This window comes from Camelus ferus, chromosome 8, assembly GCF_009834535.1.
Source record: "Camelus ferus isolate YT-003-E chromosome 8, BCGSAC_Cfer_1.0, whole genome shotgun sequence".
Lineage (NCBI taxonomy): Eukaryota > Metazoa > Chordata > Mammalia > Artiodactyla > Camelidae > Camelus > Camelus ferus.
In genome coordinates, this window is record NC_045703.1 from 28321221 (window position 1) to 28341339 (window position 20119).

At 42.8% G+C, this 20119-nt stretch overlaps 1 protein-coding gene across 8 annotated transcripts; it reads left to right on the forward strand.

Moving 5' to 3' along the window:
• The first annotated feature begins 29 nt into the window (after positions 1-29).
• Positions 30-14922, forward strand: MTRES1 (mitochondrial transcription rescue factor 1). Of its 8 annotated transcripts, none has more exons than XM_014561546.2 (6): positions 71-141; positions 3702-3776; positions 6764-7245; positions 8894-8966; positions 12631-12796; positions 14639-14922. In XM_014561546.2, the coding sequence occupies exons 3-6, from the start codon at positions 6776-6778 to the stop codon at positions 14698-14700; spliced, it is 771 nt and encodes a 256-aa protein (XP_014417032.1). In that variant the 5' UTR covers positions 71-141; positions 3702-3776; positions 6764-6775; the 3' UTR covers positions 14701-14922. The 8 variants fall into 8 exon arrangements, with proteins under 8 accessions (XP_006187493.2, XP_032340515.1, XP_014417032.1 ...); XM_014561548.2 differs by having other exon boundaries at positions 129-267; XM_014561547.2 differs by lacking the exon at positions 71-141 and adding an exon at positions 168-305.
• The last annotated feature ends 5197 nt before the right edge of the window (positions 14923-20119 follow it).

Genomic DNA, 20119 nt, shown 5'->3' on the forward strand with positions numbered 1-20119 from the left:
GTGCGCCCTGCCCAGCCTGCTCTCACCGCGCCGGCGCCGACGGAAGGGGCGGGGCAAGGGCAGGGCGGGCCTCTGGAGTCCGGCAGTCGGCGCGGCCGGGGGTGGGGGTGGGGAAGAGGGAGGAGCGGCGCTGACGTACAGGTAACTGCTTCCCTGACGTGCCGTGCCCCTGACCCGCGCCCCCTTCTGTTGCCTCATCGCGCGCACGTGTGAAATACCCGCGCGGAGAGCTCCTCTCCCCTGCCTGCGTTCCTGCAGATTCTCCGCGTGAGTCTCTCGTGTCCTTCCCCGGCTCGGCCAGCTCGGTACGCCCCGTGGCCCCGGGGGCTGGAGGGGCCGGGGGAACCTGGAGGGCCGGAGCCGTCTGCCCCCGGACCCCGTTCACTTGCTGGCTCCAGATGCTGACCGGGAGCTCGAGGACCCTGGTGTCCAGTTTCCCTTGACCTTGAGCACCCGGGAAAGTTCGCAGCCTGCGGGGGTAGGGAGGGAGCAGTTCGTCAGCTTACTCGGTCTCCAGGAGAAGGGAGAATTTTTAGTTGTAATTGACCTAAAAGCAATTAGATCAGGTTCTCCATATGGAGTAGTAAACAGGCTCAGGAATGTGGGACGATTCCAAATGTCCCGCAGGTCAAGGACAGCGTTGCCTCTGCATTCCAGTCTTTGCTTTTTTTTTTTTTTTTTTTTTTTACAGCCTTTGGTTAGCTCACAGTTTTTATCTCTCTCCTGAAGCTCTAACCCAAAACTTCCTTCAGGCTTCCTGCCATGATCATCCCCTTACTCAATGTTCACACTGTTGCCAAAGAAGTCTTTTAAAATGCACTCCTGTCAGGTCACTTCCCTACTTAAGAACATGACTATAGCTGTCATGTTCTCTGGGTCAAGTCCAAACTCTGGTATGGAGGGCCCTTTGAGATCTAGGCTCTTACCCATTAGTCCAGCCCCATCTTTGTTCTTCATTCTAATGCACTTTTCTGATCTACTTTCATTTCACAGTATTTAATTAAGCACTTACCACGTGCCAGGCACTATTCTGGGCACTTGGGATTGAACAGAGGGAAAAAGCACAGGTGAACAGTTAATATTCTAGAAGGCAAGACATCAAAAAACAAAACAAAACAAAACCCTCCAGTAAATTATATATGATAGCAGGTAATAAGTGCTGTGGCGGAAGAAGGTAGAGCAGAGTGAGGGGAGATTGGAAGGGTAAGATGCCTATTCAGTAGAGTTGGAATGAGTAGACCTCATTGAGGTGAGGGTGAGTTATCCTTGCAGATATCTGGGCTAAGAGTGTTCTAGGCGCACCTGGAACAAAGGCGTCCATCCCGAAGTGTGCCTGTTGTGTATGAGGGTCATCATGAAGGAGCTGAGCGAGCCAGGTTGGGAAAGGCAGGAGATGAGGTCCAGAGAGGAAGCAGAGGGGCCAGATCACATAGGGCCGGAGGCTAAGGTAGGGATTTTGCTTTTCTCAGTGCTTTTGGAGAGTTTCGAGAAAAGGAGTGATGTGATGTAAATTACTTTTTAAAAGAATTGCTCTGACTGCTCTGTGGAGAACAACACTGGATCGGAGCCTTTGTAGTAACCCTGGTGATACAGATGGAGGCCTGAAGCTGTGGTACCAGTGGGAACAGTGAGAAGGGAGGGGATACTGACCATATTTTGGAGATAAGGTAACCTGGATCTGGGTAGGAGGGAAAGAGAAGAGTAGAGAATGACTGGAAGCTTTTGTTCTCAGGAGCTAGAAGGGTGGAATTACCATTACAGGAGATGGGGAAGGCCATGGGTAGAGTACATTTGGGGTTGGGGATATATCAGAAGTTTGTTTTGGGGCCAATTAAGTTTGAGGTGACTGTTAGGCACCCAAATGGTGATGTCAAATAGGCAGTTGGATATGGTGTCCCAAGACCACCCCTAGGTTTATTGATTTCACTAGGAAGACTCACCAGGACTCAGCTGTGGGTCACAGCTATGATTTATTACAGCAAAAGACTACGAAGCACACCATGCCAGGGAGAAAATGCAAGTGACAAAGTCTGGAGGGACCTGGGTGCAGTCTTCCAAGGGCCCTCTCCCAGTGGAGCACACAGGACATGCTTAATTCCTCCAGCAAGAAATTGTGACAACATTTGTGAAATGTCTATCAGGAAAGCTCTTTAGAGACTCAGTGTCCAGTGTATTTATTGGGCTTTATAGGCACCCTGTACCTAGCCTGTACCAAAATTCCAGATTCCTAAAGGAAAGAGATATTCAGCATAAATCAAATTGTGCAAACAGTTTAGGCACAGTGAGCCACTCCTGTTGGTTCTGGGATGGCGAGAACCCTCCTGAAATCCAAGTTCCCAGACACCAGCCAAGGACCAACCTGGCGAGCAGACCTTTCCAAGGATAGCAGTCACAGGCCGCTGTACTAAAAGCCATGGAAATGTCCAGCATCTTGATACGCTTTTGTCAGAACTGTCTGACTGATGGAGTTGAGCTGGATGTAAAGGCGAAGAGGACCAGAGACTAAACTCTGGGGCCTGTAACATTAAGTGTTGGTGAGAAGAGAAGGAAGCAGCAAAGGAAGCCTGAGAAGCAGCAGTGGGTGAGGTAGGAAGACCAAATGAGCTGTTTTGGAAGCCAGGTGAACAAGAGGGGAATCATGAGTGGTTTCCTGTGCTGCTGAGAAGTCAAGTAAGATGAGGAGCAACAGATGACCTTTTTGGATTTGGAAAATGAGAGGCATTGAGGAGAGTACAGACAACCCTTTTGAGGAATTCTGTTGTAAAGAGAAGCAAGAAAAAAGGTAGCTGGGGTGGTGGGGTTAAGAGAAGGTTTGTTGGTTGGTTGGTTTTAGAATAAGAAATAACAGCACGCCAATGGAAACGGGCCATTAGAAAGTGAAGAACTACTCTTATGACTTGATGTTTCCCCAAACCTGTTTCAGGCCACTTTTGCTATCAGAACTCAGGCATCCCTGTTCTGGGCTTCAGCCTGTGCAGGGCCCGGCCTCCTCTGGACCTCAGCTTTCACTTGTGTTCCCTGCCAGCCGGGGTTACTTGCCCACATTCCACTTAAATGGTGGTTCCTTGAGGACAAAAACTGTTTCATCCTAGGCTTAGCTGGCCACTTGGCATATGCGGGCAGGTGAGTGAGGGCATGGATGCAGGAATGGGTAGAATGCCCATTTCACTTCTGGAAAATAAATCTGCAAATGTTCACTGGTTTTTGTTTGTGGTGAGCAGACTGGGGATGGGAGGGAGGAGTGGAGCACGGTTCCTGCCCTGTCACTACCCTTAGAGTTTGAGAGATCAGAATAGTACAAAAGCTACACAGCATTGGTGCAGCATGAGTTTGGAAATGGGCATGTTGGTGTGGGCAGGGGAGGGTGGGTCTTGTGCGGAGCCTGGAAGAGGGGGAAGCCATACGAAAAGGACAGAAGCTTTTTGTTTTTAAAGGGTAGAATCCTTTTTTCAAATTAAATGTAAGGAACCCCAGTTTTCAGCAGCACTGCTGCTCTGGTTGAAGAGGCGCTGGGCCCAGTTAGGCCTCTTTCCTAAGCCCTCCCACTCCTCTGACCAGGTTCAAGGCTGAGACAGAGCCTGGGTTCTCAGACTCCACCCCTGTGGCCCTGAGTGTCCACTGTTAACATCTGCTAATGGTCATGATCTCCAGCAAAAATTAGGTTAATATGTTTTTTTCAATTTTATGTTCTAAACCTCCAGCATTTCTCAGTGTTTGCCTGCTGGAGAATGAAGCAGATTGCACAGAGAGGGAGTTATTAGCCAACAAATTCGAAGGTAATGCTTGGCTTGACATTTTGGTTACATTTATTGTAATTACATGTGAATGTGATATGAAACAGTTACTTGGTGCTAGTAAAAGTTTCCTAGTGTAGATGAATATCACTGTGATATTCGCGGAGAAAACGGGACAGCAGTGTGGTGTAAAGGCAAGATGCGGTTGGGGGAGGCATGTGGGAGGCCAGGACTGACAGAGACAGGGCTGCCTTCCTCCAGGATGTCTGCTTTTAGAATTTCCTCCATATGGGGCAACCCTTCCTCCCACTCCTCTACTACGGAAACTGTCCATTCTCTCTATCCTTATTGCAGTCGGTAAGGTTACCTTTTGTTCAAGAGAACATGAAAAATAAATGTCCTGGTGTTGCAGAAAGTGTAGTGGCCTTGATCGAGGAGCCAGGGAGCCTGGATTAGAATGTTTGGTACCTGTGTGACCCTGTAACTGAGATGGGCTTGTTGGAAGGAATAAATAAGTTACTATGTAGAACAATGCCTGATCCATAGTCAACAACAGTAAGCATTAAGAAGACTCGGCCTTGGAATTCCCTGGCTGTGTCATTTACTAGCTGTACTACTTAGCAGATTGTTAAATTGCTGCAAGTCTCATTTGTACTCATCTGTAAAATGAGGGACCTGCACATAGCCTTGAGAGGCTGCCCTTTTCATCTCTGCAGACACATACGGCATTTTGAGTGTTATTAGCTGGGGTAGACTATGCAGCCAAATCCTGAGCTCCAAGGCATACGTGGGGCTTTTGGCATTATACCTGATAGCAAAAAACACTTTGCTGAAGTCACTTAGATCAGTGTTTTCAGACTTTTTTTTTTAAATTGATATCCACAGTAAATATATTTTCATGATGACAGAGTGTGTGTGTATGTATATATGTATGTATGTAACTATAACCAAAGTCTCATGAGGCAGTAGTTACTCTTACTATAAGTGATGCACTGTAATATTTTCTATTCTCTTCAATTTCTGCTTCTTAAAAAGTAAAAAAAAAATTTTTGGTTTTTTTTGGGGGGGTGATAATTAGGTTTATTTATTTACGTATTTATTTATTTTAACAGCAGGCAAGGGGATTGAACCCAGGACCTTGTACATGTACCGCTGAGTTATAAGTAAAAATTTTAATAATGGCTCATGACTCATAGTTAGAAAAATGCTAACCTAAAGATAGGCAAATCATCATTATTAATGCCAGTCTTCATCTTCTCTATTACATGAGCATCTTATAAACCAGTCTGGTCTAGGCCCAATAGCAGGTAGTGATTTCAGCCAGGGGTGTCTTGGCCCATAAGTTAGACATCACTTGGATAAATTCTATTGAGTCTAGACTGTTGGCCCAACAGAATTCCTAAGACTGATGATAGAGAGCTCTGACCACGTTCCTGTATGTTCTGGGTGGGAAGGTGTGAAAGGCTCTGCTTGTGAGTAGATTATTTTTCTGAAAATTTTACTCTGTGAAGGATATATGTCATCATGTTAACAGTGGTTATTACAGAGTAGATTTATGAGTGGTTTGCATTTTCTTTGCTTTTTTTTTCAGATTTTCTACTATAAAAATAGCTTTCATATATAATAATTGAAATTTCCTCAAAAATTATGGTAATAATAGTGGTAATTACTACTAAAAAATCCTTACTTGGCAGAATAAAGGATAAACAAATCTTTACATGGCAAAGCAAAAAGTAGTCCTTCATTAGGTAACTTTTAAAAAAAATTTTGATTGTAGTGGTTCATGAAATACAAAGTCTGGGAAGTAATGAAATATACTACTTTATTCCTTTATCCCGCATGTATAAAATTTAAAGTTCTTTCTATGAAAGCTTGTTATTCATTCACTATTAAATTAGATAAAATATGTATAAAAGTAATTTCTTTCACTGTTTCTCTTTAAGGTGCTCCAAGTAATTTCTAGTCAGTATTTTACTCTATGAATTTTATAGCGTTTAAAAATTATTTCAAATTATGGTTATGTTGAAACACAGCCCTACTGAGCCTGCTTTATTTCTCATTTAAGAATCAGATTGGGGTCCCAAGAGCAATGAGATACAGAGTAGAGCTTATGTTGTCTGCCTCATTCACGCCAACAGAAATAAGGCCCAAAATGTTAACAAATATAATTGGAAGTAGCTAGCTATGTGCTTTTGAGTAGGCTTACAGGTAATTACTGTTGTCAGCTTTATGATGAATGGAAAGTACGGAGGAAAAATCACGCTAATCATTATTAAAGAAATCAGTCTGAACGTATAGCCTTGGCACAAGGGAAAGCTTGCCGCAGCCTTGAAGTATGAGGATTTTGACCATATGGCAACCCTTCTTACATTACTAAATCATGGTCTCCAAAACCATCTTGAGGTACTGGGGGAGGTCTATCACCATCGTAGTAAGAAGGTTTCTGCTGCCTTTGTGATCATACAGGAATTGGTTGCTCTGTGGCATGTCAGCACCTCAGTGCCTCAGGAAATAGTTACCTAGTTTGTGGATCCAATTTGCACATTCCTAGCTCTGGTTTGTTGGGGTTGGAGGTTGAAATAAAGTTTAGAGATTCACTCTGGGTTTTATAAAGTCATGATCTGGTGTCCCCAGCAAAGTCAATATTGTAAGGATGTAACGTATGTCAGTAAATAGTCTTTCTTGCCATGAGATTTTCTTTTTTAAAATATATCATTGAGAACTATTGTTAATATTTTTCAGTAGCAGTCAGTACCCAAGCTAATTGGGAGGTGGGGGGGGGTGAAGAAGAGTAGAACCAGTGTTTTCACACATATGAGTGTCTAGTTTGAACTTCATGACCACCCTATGATGTAAGCATGTTAATTACAGCTAGAAGACTCACCTGGTACGTGCAGACCAATATGGCCTTTTGTAGGGGGAGCGTAAGTACAGGACTAGATGTAGTGTTCATGGTGTATATGGTTCATGTTGTAAAAATGCCAGCATGCTGCACTGGTGAAATAAAACTAAGTTATTGTCTGTCCTAGGTTATATGTGCCATGGCTATGACCAGTGTCAGATTGCCCACCTGTGTTTTTAGAAAGCCAGATGCCTGGATTGGACTCTGCCGAGTGCTGCAAGGGACACCGTCACACAAACCCTGTGCTTCCTGGAATCGATACTTATATTTTTCTAGTACCAAGTTAAATGCATCAAATTATAAAATACTTTTCCATAACATTTTCTCACTGAGACTCCCAAGGCTTTTAGTATCTCCAGAATATATTTTACCATTTTCCATAAGACTCAAAAGTAATGTAAGTTCTAAAAAGTCCACTAAAAAGACTCTGCAAAAAGTTGAAGATGAAGAGGAATCTGAAGACGAGAGAGATCGTAGTGAGATGAGTGAACAGGAAGACGAGACCGAGGATGACCCCAGTGTGGTCAAAGACTATAAAGACCTGGACAAAGTAGTGCAGTCTTTCCGGTATGATGTTATCCTGAAGACGGGTCTGGATATTGGAAGAAAGTAAGTGTGTGGTTTTATTACAAAGTCACTTTCGTGTCTTATTGGTTATTTTAAAGCAGTGTTACAGTCCCATGGCTCATGTTACCTTAAGAGTAACCATAGGTGTGAAAGGACGTTATAGGTAACCTGTTTCAATTATTTTGTTCTATAGGCGAGAAAACTAATTTCCAAAGAAGTCAGGTGACTGCCTGCAAATCCCACGTGCTGTATTTCCTTGATTCTAAGACATAATCAACTGTAAAATGAACCATTGATGTAATAACAGCTTCTTGAGGAAAAAAGGAATCACCATGTTAGATGTACATACCAAGCTTAGAATGCACATGGGTTTCACAAATGCTGCAGCGTGAGAAGGTACCTCTTGGAATCAACGGAAGCAGTATCACGTGGTGGTTAAGAACGCAGGCTCTGTAGCCAGACTACTGGGGTTTCCATCCTGGTTCTGTGTATGACCTTGGACAGCTTACTTAAAATCTCTGCAGTTTCCTCATCTGTAAAATGGGGGTAACAGAACCTGCTTTAGAAGTGGTGGGTAGGATTGAATAAGTTATCTCTCTTATCTATCTAAGGCATTTATAACAGTGCCTGGCACATAGTAGGTACTCAATATATGTTAGCCATGATGATGAAAAAAATACCATGTGCGTTCATATATAGTGCATAGAGATACTAAGTGTAACTTTCAAGATATCTTTAATATTCTCATTCTTTCTCTTCTAGACTAATTATATAAGAATAGTGATTCCCCATTGTTTGTTCATTTCTTTAGCAGTCATTGCGTGCATACTGCATGCAAGGTAAGAATTGTGGTATGAATAATAAATTAAGAAAGATTCCCTTGTGTAATTTGTACCTTTATGTCCTAATATAATGGCATCATTTAATTTTTTAACCCATGAAGCTTAAGGACTCATAAAGATGACCCTGACCCCACAGGCACCCTGATCAGGACTTGCATTTTCTCTACAATCTGGCAAGCTCATAAGGGGCCTCTCCATCTCTCAGAGTAGTAACTGACATTGTTCATAAGCAGAACCCCAGATGTCAGTTACCTGGAATCAGAGCATTAAGAGGAACGAGCGCTGATTTTTGTCCGCATCCTCCCCGATCTTGTTTCCCACTGATTAAATTTAGGAAGATCAGCTGCTGCTGGATTGGAATTTCCCCAGCCTCAGTGCAGATTAGCAGAGGATTTCTTAATAACCTCACCATACTTGTGGTGCCTGGGTTTTCTCTCAGAACACGTGCAGGGAAGGGAGTGCCCACACATTCTGGCCGTCGTGTATCACGAGAGCTACCACCTCGAAGGCGGTTGTTGGGGAGGGAGTCAGGTGCAGAACACTGGCTGGCCAGTTAACACACGAGCTAACCCACTTGGAAGCCCCAGCAGAGTGCTGGGTTACCTGGCTCCCAGCACCAGCAGATCTCTGCCATGGGCCTGCATCCATTGGGAAATGCCCTTTGGTTTCCCTGTTCAGATACATAAGGGAGCAGTTGGCTTTCACTTTCTTCGCACCCAGAATGGAGATTATGCAGGGATGTTGGTCCCTGTCGGAGTAGGCATTAACAGCAGGCATTTTTCTCAAACCTGTATAATTGCTTTGAATATATTTCTATTTTAAAGCACTTTGACTTTTTTTTTTTTAAGCAAAGTGGAAGATGCATTCTACAAAGGTGAACTCAGGCTGAATGGGGAAAAATTATGGAAGAAAAGCAGAACGGTGAGATATTATGACAGCCAGATGTTTGTGTCTGTTGCTCTGCCAGTACTCAGTTAATGCCTCCCCCAGTTTCCCCTCAGGCTCCTTCCTTGGGGTGTCAGTGGCTCCTCGAGTAGGTCTGCCTTCCCCTGCTAAGGTCTGCCTCAGGCCTGGTCACATAGTGAGCATCACCAGCCAGCTTCAGTCCAACAGACCACTTGCTCTTTGCAGCCGTAATGACTGAGACAAATCTTCCCCTTTTTCTTTAAAATTTTAAGATAAGCCACTATCAGAACTGGCAAAAATCTAGTAATTAAACTAATAAGTCATTGATGTTAGCCCCTATGAAATCATAATAAGTCAGGCTAAAAAGAAACATTTGATCCACGTAGAGGTTTCTTTGGCCAGCTGTTACCTGAGCAGATGTGTAATGCTGTCCTGCTCAGCAGTACCTGCTGGATACACTGCTCTGTGTGCAGGGCAGCTACCAAAAAGAAGGTTCCATATTTCCTCATAGCTCTGTATCAACACTATTAAGTGAAAGAAGTCACTCATAAGTGTTATAAGAAAATGTATTTCTAGTATTTGGTTATGTTACAATAAATCATATATATATTTTAAAAATATATGTTTTTATAAAAATAAATCTTATACGTCTAGAATTAAAATATTAATAATACTAATATTTATCATTGAGTGGGGCATTGTGGGTTGTATTTTCTTCATGCATTTTATTTTCTGAATTTTTTATGAGTTATTGGAAAAAACAATAACGATAGTAAAAGTTAATAAATTTTAAAAAGTATATGATAGAGACCCTTCAAAAAGACACAGACCTATGAGACACTGGCAGACATAATGTCTTAGTGTCCAGAGAACATGGGTTCTAGGGAAGTTAGACACTTTTTTTTATAATAGCTATTTTTTTTAATTGGGTTATAGTAGACACTTTTGAAGATTGTTTTTATTATAGCTTCTCTTATATTTCAAAACACCCCTGAGGTTGGAGGACCTGAGCTTCATCCTGTTGCCCTGGGATGGGGGAGGGTGTGAGCCACCGGCCATGGACCTGGGTGAGCACTGAGGCTGTCTTCAGAGTCCTTGTTCCCTGGGCTCAGGATGTTTCTTGCAGCTAAGGGGAAACTAGGGGGTACTCCCCAGGACTTGTTTTGGCTTGGCTACCAAATCACAAGCCCACATCCCTCTGATGGCAACTGACCTGCTGGATTCAGGCTGCAGTTGTCAGTCCTTGCTCGGTGAGACGTGCATCTGGAGATCAGGTCCTTCTTGTCCCTTAATTGCTGTTTCCTGCTTGTAGCCCAGCCCCCCTCCTCGCCAGCTGCAGCATTCCAAAGACAAGACCTGTTCTTGGTGCAAGATGCCTCTGTGCCAGGGCCTCATTTACAGACACCACAAGTCTATTTTTCTCCCTCTGCTTTGAGATTGTTAACTACAGCCTAATTGCTGCTTCTTCATTCTGCCTTGGGTGTTCTGTTGTCTTGGCTGCCTTCCAGATTTCTCCTGAGGGTCAGCAAAGTAAGGGGCCAGTATTAACACTCGGCTGCCTTGTTACTAGGAGGCCTGGTAGCCATAGTAACTGCAGCTAAGGGGAGATTGGAAATGTAGATGTTTGGAACAGTCCCTAATCCCAGCCAGTTTCACTTTGTGTCTACTGTGCCATCTCCCACAGTAGAAAGGACAGGGCCTTGCAGGGACTAAAGGACACCTCCCCTTCTGTGGCCTGCTCCGTGGACCTGTGTGTGGCTTCTGGTCTTGAGGGTCCAGCTCTTGTCTGATGCTGCAACTCCAACCCTGGCTGCCTACAGCTGAGCAGATCTTTCCTGTGAGCTGCAAACCAGGTGGGGCCCAGAGTGCAGTAGGGGCTGGGTAACTGTTGACTTAAATAGAGGCTGTGTGGATCCCAAGTGTGGGGGGTGAAGCCTTCCTAAGCTCACCTCTCCCTGGGATTGGCTGGGTAAAGGAGAAACATTCCTGTCCTATTCTCTGCCCTAGAAGTAACCACCCAAACTGTCCACACTTCTCGGAAGGGGCAGACATCACGTGTGGTATATATATGAAAGGATACATAGGGGTTGCCTTTTCTCAGTGTATCCTTTTGTACTTTTACATTTTGTTTCATGTGCATATATTACTTATTAAAAAGTGAATTTTAATGACAGAGTTATGCCAAAAAAGATAAAGCAGAGTTCCCAAGTGTCGTATTTCTGGACATTGATTTTAAATGTCTACATAAGGCCAAATGGTCTTTTGTTTTTTTTAACTGAACCCAGCAGAAATATAGGAGGACAGACCTTGCCCACCCTCACCCCCTGCCCCCAGCCTGGATGATGCCCGGTTCAGCCTATCTTTCAAACCCAAGAGGAGAAGCAGTCTTCATGCCTGGTGGTGGTGTGACCCTGTCTGCTCAGCCCAGAGGGGAGAAAGTTAACGGTGTAAAATCAGCCCCTGTGTGAGTTTTACATCCGGCTGCCCGGACTGACCAGTGTGGCGTTGTAGTGAGCAGGTGTGCGTTCCCACGTTGTAGACTGAGTACTGCACCTGCTGAGTGGGTGGCTTGCCCTAGTGAGGTATAGATGTTCCAATAGTATGACGTTGTGACTGCCTCAGAGAGCATTCATTGGAAAATAAGGTGAATTTAAGCATTTACACCATGCTCCTTAAACAGAAGCCTTCTAGTAGGCTTTTAAACGGGCACACATGGGGGTCCATCCATCCATGTCCTCATGTCCCGTCTCTGCCCCTGCAGCCTCCCCCCCACCCCCAGCTTGGAAGCCGTGGTAAGTGGTCTGAGACGGTCTCTGGCATCCTGGCTGGTGTTCTCACAAAAGAAGTATATGGCATCTGAGTCAGTTTAGCCACTTCCTGAGTTGCTGGGCAGTTCCCCTGGCATCCTGAGTTGCCAGGGCTAGGTGTCTGTCATGGGCAGCTCCCGGGCAGCACTGACATGACCGCCCCAGAGCATGCCCTGCACTCATTCAACCCAAACCTCCCACCTGGGCAAGAATGGGTTTGCCCTCAGCCCATCGAGTTAGCATCCATCTCGACCCTCTTTTCTGTGCCATTCCATCCTTGTACGTTGAGTCCTGGCTCTTCCTGATGATGGGGCCAGCCAGTGTAGGAAATTACTTCCATTTCTTTAAAAGATACAGCTGACTGCTGTTCCACTGTTAGTAATTTCCGGCAAATTATGCCCAGTCCCCAATTACGTAACTCATTCAGGTTGAAATCAACGAAAATGTTACACTGAAAATTGTCATCTTGGTGCATGTAGCAATTACTTTGCACACACTCTCTAAGACTGTGCCCTCCTTCCTTTGTCTTGTATGGTTGTTACCAAAATAAATGCTTCCATTCAGGCGTTGCCTTAAATCATGAAGTAGAGGTGAGTATGGGAGCCCTCCAACACAGGGACCATCCACAAGCACCCGGTTGTCTCAGTCTGAACGAGGGGCACTGGTCCATATGGAGTCACATGGGTCTGAGGGGCCTTCTGAGAGAGGGGAGCCTTTTACCTCTCAGAGTCACTAGGGATACATGACTGTTAATGGAGGAGCCACCTGCCCCCGGGGTGATGGCCACCTAGTGAAAACTCAAAGCGGGGATGTTTGTATTGGCCTGCGTTTCCCAAAATGTAATGATGGCTCAGTTTTCTTTTAATTTTCAGGTGAAAGTTGGAGATACATTGGATCTTCTAATTGGGGAGGATAAAGAAGCAGAAACAGAGACAGTGATGCGGATTCTCCTGAAAAAAGTGTTTGAAGAGAAGACTGGCAGTGAGAAATACAGAGTGGTGTTAAGACGGTGGAAAACGTTAAAATTGCCTAAAAAAAGTATGCTCAAATAAATGGATTGCTTTTTAGCGATAAAGCTGCTTTCTAGTAGCGTGGGACAGGGCCAGGTTAAGGGCATTTTTATTAAAATAAAATTCTCCTATCATTTGTGGCCTCTGCCGAGCCATTTTGTGGAAGTTGAGTTCCGTATCTTGGAGACACTTCTGTGGCCTGGATTTCCCTCTGGGGCTTCATTTATGCGCGTTTTGACCTGAGCACAAGTGAGATATGTGCTGAATGAACTAAGCCCAGAGAGGGTTTTCGTGACCAGCCTGCTGTTTCCCACGTTAACTTCCTCAGGAGGCAGTGTGAGATAAACTGGCCTTGTTGTTAGTTGATTCTTTTTCAATCCTATCCTTGTTGGCCAGCTTCCTTGGGTTCAGGCTTCTGAAGGCAAAACCAGGCTAAGTCAAGGTCTTCATCTTAGGGGAGAAGCACTGGGAGACCCCTTTCTCCACTGGCCTTTCTGAGTTACCAGCATGTTGGCCTTAGTTCCCTTCAGTTTGTCTCCAGGGGTCAGGATAGTAAAGTTGTTCCAACTAATTCCAAATGGGCTAGTTAATTTTAAAATTAATTGTTTTGGGCATGCGGTTGATAGACTAAGGCAGCCGGAGGCCTTTTGTATGGCAGACAAAAATGGTTTTTACATTTTTAAAAGGTTGTTTAAAAAAAAAGGGAAAGGGATATATGACAGAGACCTCATGTGGCCCAAGGAGCCTCAAATATTTATACCAACCCTTTACAGGAAGAATGTGATTGACCCTCCTCGGTTTAAGCTGAGGGTCTACTTTTCAGGTGAAAGTAGAAAATACACAGATTTTTATCAACAAAGAGAAGAATCAGAGATCAATTGTTCTAATTCTTTACAAAGGACTGAAAAAAAGTGTTTTACAAAGGACTGAAAAAATAGAGTGTAACAGAGGAAACACACCTTTAATACACGTCATCTAAGAAAAGGGTAGCAGGGTACCTGCATAAATAAGTTGCAGATTCCCTGCAGCTGTTTGCTGGCACTGGCAGGGTCCGCTCAGATAGGAGGCTTACTAGATTGAGTCATGTCAAAAAGACTGGCTGTGTCTGCGTCCTTTGATTTGTCCTCCAGGAATTCTCAAGAATTCAGGTTAACTGACAGAGAAGGGAAACTTCTGTAGCTCAGTGCAGTGAGATGTTTGGGCCCTTGAGTCTGGAATTCTTTTACCAGCTCAGATTTCAGAAGACTCTGAAAAATTGATTTTTATTTGAAAGCTTAAATAAGCTCTCAGGAAGAAATAATAAATACTGTGCAGTGTAACAGAAGGAATTTTTCTATTTTACCACTTGTTAAGTAGGCTTTTTCATCAGTAAAACTAGTACAATTAATTTCAACATAAACTCACTTAGTTATGAGTTATAATTTAGGAGATTATACTAATGACTGCCTTTTCTCATCCTTCACCTTTCTGTGCCTTTCTCCCCCTCCTTTCCTCCACCTTCTCTCCCCTCTCTTCTCTTCACTGTTCTTTGGAAAGTAACAGAAAGCCAGGGAAGTCTTGGATGGTGATGGATAGTGTGATCTAGTGATGTGTCAGGGTCCTGGTGTTTAGGCTCAGTCTTGCCCCTAGCAAGTTGGGTTACCTTGGTTGTAGTTTGGCCTTAACCCCTCTGAGCTTCAGCTTCCTCACTGGTCAGAAAGGGATCAGGATACTAATTTCCTTACCTTGTTGAGTCTTTGAAAGAGGAAGAAAGTTAAAATGTGTGAGGCAAGGTGGGTTGGTAGTAGCTAGAAAGCAGGAAGGGCCACTTGAAAGGCTTTTGGAAGCTCTACTGGTAATAACTTAACTGGTTGGGTTTGACCTATTCCAGGCTTCTCTGTTTTTGAAAATGAAACTAAGAAGACGTCTGATGGTAGAGAATGTTGGTCATAGCATGTGGCAAAAACTGATCTCATAGTTGTCCACAGCGCAAGGGACTTGGAGCATATTTGTGAAACAGCAGAAGCGAAAGTGGTTCATAAAGATTTATGGAACTCTCGCAGCTCATTCATTGCTACAGCTGCTTAATAATGCCATCCTGGCAAGGCCTCCTCTGTGACAATGTGATCAACGTGATGAAAAGATTAAAGAAAAGATTTGGATATTTCTAATGCAGTGGTTGTTAACTGGGTGTGATTTTTGCCCCCCTGGGGACATTTGGCAATATTTGGAGATATTTTTGTAACAACTGAGGGGGTGGGATGGGCATCAAGTGGGTAGAGACCAGTGATGCTGTTAAATGTCCCACAGTGTACAGACAGTCCCCACAACAAAGAATGATCGGACCTAAAATGTCAGTGGTGTTGAGGCTGAGACACTTGCTCTACTGGGATGAAGGGAAGAAACATTTTTTCAGTAGGTCTTGCTCTCACAGCAATCAGACAAGAAAAAGAAATACAAGGTATCCAAATAGGAAGGGAAGAGGTAAAATTACCATTATATGTAGATGACATGATACTCTATATAGAAAACACTAAAGACTGCATACAAAAACTATTAAAACTGCTAAGTGAATTCAGCGAAGTAGCAGGTTACAAGATTAACATACAAAAATCTGTTGCATTTCTTCACACTAACAATGACATATCAGAAAGAGAAAGTAAAAAACAATCCCATTTAAAATTGCATTAAAAAAATACCTAAGGTTCTGGGTTCAATCCCCAGTACCTCCTTGAAGAATAACTGAATAAATTAATTACCTCCCCTACCAAAAAAAAAAAAAAAAAAAAAAAAAAAAAAACCTAGGAATAAACCTACCCAAAGAGGTCAAAGACTTAAATGGTGAGAACTATGACACTGATAAAGGAAACTGAAGATAATTCAATGAATGGAAAGAAACCCATTCTCTTGAACTAGAAGAGTTAATATTGTTAAAATGGCTATACTACCCAAAGCAATCTATAGATTTAATGCAATCCTCATCAAATTGCCCATGACATTTTTTTAGAATTAGAACAAATAATCCTAAAATTTATGTGGAGTCAGTCACAAAAGACCCAGAATTGCCAAAGCAATACTGAGGAAAAGCAACAAAGCTGGAGGCATAACCCTTCCAGACTTCAGACAGTACTACAAAGCTACATTAATCAAAATCGCATGGCACAAAAACAGACATATAGATCAGTGGAACTGAATAGCCCAGAAATAAACCCACTCACCTATGGTCAATTAATCTATGACAAAGGAGGCAAGAATATACAATGGAGAAAAGACAGTCTCTTCAGCAAGTGGTGTTGGGAAAGCTGGACAGCTGGATGTAATCAATAAAGTTAGAACATTCCCTCACACTATACACAAAAATAAAATGGATTAAAGACTTAAATATAAGACATGACACCATAAAACTAGAAGAGGACATAGAGAAAACATTCTCTGACATAAATTGTAGCAATATTTTCTTAGATCAGTCTCCCAAGGCAAAAGAAATAAAAGCAAAAATAAATGGGATATAATTAAACTTGAAAGTTTTTGCACAGCAAAGGAGACTATAAACAAAATGAAAAGAAAATCTATGGCCTGGGAGAAAATATTTGCAAATGATGCAGCCGACAAGGGCTTCATTTCCAAAATATACAAACAGCTCATACAGATGAATATGAAAAAAACAACCCAATCAAAAAATGGGCAGAAGACCTAAACAGATGTTTCTCCAAAGAAGACACACAGATGGCAAACAGGCACATGAAAAGATGCTCAACATCACTATTAGAGAAATGCAAATCAAAACTGCAATGAAGTATCACCTCACACTGATCAGAATGGCCATCATCAAAAAGTCTACAAAATAAATGCTAGGGAGGATGTGGAGAAAAGGGAACCCTCCTACACGTTGGTGGGAATGTAATTTGGTGTAGACACTATGCAAAACAGTATGGAGGTTCCCTAACAAACTAAAAATAAGATCCAGCAATCCCACTCCTGGGTATACATCCAGAAAAAATAAAAACTAATTCAAAAAAATGTATGCCTCAATGTCCATAGCAGCACTGTTTACAATAGCCAACACGTGGAAGCAACCTAAATGTCCATTGATAGATGATTGGATAAAGAAAATGTATATATACAATGGACTACTACTCAGCCACAAAAAGAATCTGATAATGTCATTTGTAGCAACATGGATGGACCTAGAGATTATCATACTAAGTGAAGTCAGATAAAGATAAATATTATATGATATCATTTTATATATGGAATTTTTCTAAAATAATACAAATAAACTTACTTACAAAACAGACTCACAGACACAGAAAACAAACTTATGGTTACCAAAGGGGAAGCAGGGGGAGGGATAAATTAGGAGTTTAGGATTAACAGATACACACTACTATATATAAAATGGATAAAAAAACAAGGACCTACTGTATAGCACAGGGAATTATATTCAATATCTTGTAATAACTTCTAACGGAAAAAAATCTGAAAAAGCATATATATATATACACACACACACATATTATATATATATATATATATATATATATATATATATATATATATATATATACACACACACACTGAGTAATATACTGAGAAAGTATATATAAACATATATATATGTCCGAATTACTTTTTGTACACCTGAAACTAACACAATATTGTAAATTAACTATAGTTCAACTTAAAAAAAAATAAAAAATTGAAAATAGGTTTGGCTTTCCCAGGAAAGTTTGAAAATGCTTCTAGCATATGTTTGCAGTTTTTTAAGGCTAAACAATTTCAAGTTATGACTATTTTTGTAGAGGCCTCTATCCTTTTTATCAGTAATGGTTAATCCTTTCAAAGAAATAGCTCTCCTCTGGGAAATATGATGCTAACTGCATTTGTCTGCCAAATAGCATTTACCATCTTTATGGAAAATTATATAGATGGCTAGACAAGTTTCATTACTGTAGCATTTTCGGGAGAAATGTAGACATTTGGGGGAAAATTCTTAAGTCATAGTTTATTTGGTCAGTAATGATTGGGGGGATAGAAACATAACTACCATTTTTCAAGAAAGTTAAAAAAAACAGACTTCCTTTGGGGTGGTGGTGTATATTCTACGAACCTTCTTAAAGGGTGTGCACTGTATACAAGGCAAATAAAAAGACTCTATGGAAGTCCTGCTTTATCCTCTATTCTGGCTTTCAAAAAGTTACTGTCTGAATTACCAGTCAGCTTACTGTCTCAAGGAATCATGAACTCCACTGAGCAGACTCCAGAGAGCAAAATGTGAGTGGCTCCCAGTGGCTTTCAGTGAGTCACGTGGATAACTTGAACCCAGCCATGGAAGGAGGATTTTCACCTTGGAAATGAGCAAACACCATCAACTGGGATTGATTTTTCCCTCGGAAAAATCACAGTTACCAGCACACCATGAGGTGGAATGAAGATGCACACCCACGAGAGTTCCCACTGGGAGATGCCTGAGCACCAGTACCCACCCTCCAGTTCTTCTTTCAAGATATTTCTTCTCTTTCTTATTCGCACACATTTCCACACGTCCTCCTCCCTTACTTTAGCCATTCTAATGTGTTTAATGTGTATCTTTTTGTTTTTAATGCATTCTTGTAAAATGTGTTTTGCTATTCTCTGCACATTTATTTAAATCTCATACATTTCATTTTGTAGCTTACTTTTTCCACTCAGATCCACCCATGGCACTAGGGGTACACATAATCCATTGCTTCTTACTACTACATAATAAATATCAAAGTGCAGCCACCATACGCTGCTCATCTACTCTCCCAGTGATATTCTCCCAGGCTCCATCCAACTCCCCTCCCTGCAAAAAACAGTGCTGCTTCCTCTCCAGAATAGCTGCACAGGCTGCCCTTCCACCAGCAATACCCAAAGTGCCTTAGACCCATGGCTTTACCCAGTTCCTGGCAAGACTTAGCTTCCTAATTTTTGCCAGTTTAATATGAGTGTAGAGAGATAGTTACTTTAAACATACACTCTCCCCACAGCCTGCTGCTTCTGCCTTTTGGCAGCTGCTAGTGCCCAATCCGTGCTTAGAATTTCTCTGAGGGCTCTGAAATTGCATGCAGCTTTCTGAGACGGCTGCTCTCCCGTTCCTCTCAAAGACATGCTTGCTGGCCCTCTTTTGTTTTACATTTTTTTGTTCTTTATCCGGTAACAGACCAGAAGCAGGATATCAAAAGCAGGATGGTGGAAATCTACAGTTTTGCAAGGTCCTGAGGGCATGGATCACTCACAATGCACTTCTGGATTCCTTTGTAGAGATGTCAACTGCACCCCAGGGGCCTTCCATCCTGGGACTTTATTCTTAAAGCTGGAGAGACCTTCCCCACGGCAGATAAGTGAAACCCTGAAGACTGTAGTCAGGGTAGAACAGCAAGTGTCTAAAGCGGGCAATTCTGTTTAATGGTCTGGAGCCCCACTCAGAGGGGCTGCTACAGAATGTGTAGAGACTTTTCTTCAGGATTATAGGGGAATTCCCTTAACTCTTGATTCTGAGACAGATAAATCAAAGGTGAAGCTATAATAACAGCCAACACTTTGGAGTTAAGCAATCAGTATTAATAACCTGATGACAAGGCAGCCATCACCACCGTGGAGCCTAACATATGCTGAAAAATAAGCCTTGTCTGTCATTCCTGGAACTGTGCCTGTGCTGAGATTTCAGCCTGTCAGATACAAGGAGGAGACTTGGGTTTAACACCTTGTATCAGAAACAGCAGGAAACCAGCAACTGTGTTTCAGCCTGTCAGAGGCAAGAGAGTCCAGAACCTGCATTCCTGCAGGTGCGCCTCAGGCCAGAGCCCGGCCCTGTCCACCTGCCATGGCCTCAGCTGTCTGCACCAGGGAGGAGCCAAGGTTCTCAGTCTGTGTACACTGTGTGCATTTTGAAAATCAATTTAAGGCAAGAAGCATCAGGTTTTGTGCTGTTTACCATCAGGGCCTTCTCTCTAAGCTCAAACAGGCTTCTTACCTACCAACTAATGAGGCTGGGACTCGTTAGAATCATGGAACAGTGCCCAGGAGATAGCAGGTATTACAAATATTTTTGCTGAATGAAAAACTTCCTTTAGAGGCAGAGATGGTTCTTACTGCATTCCTTGTGCTATTTCCTGTGGCACTGAAAGGTTTCCTGAGTCAGATACTCTCACTGGGGTGGATCCAAAAGCTCAGAGACTGTGGACAGTCAGCAGAGCCTCAAGTTAAGTGGCAGGGGACCACTAGGCAGACAAAGAGACTGACTCTGCACAGCTACGCAATGGTAGCGTGGTAACCAAGAGCACAAACTCTGGAGTCAGCTTGGCCATCACCAGAGGCCCCCAGCTCTTCCAGCTGCATCACTGTGACC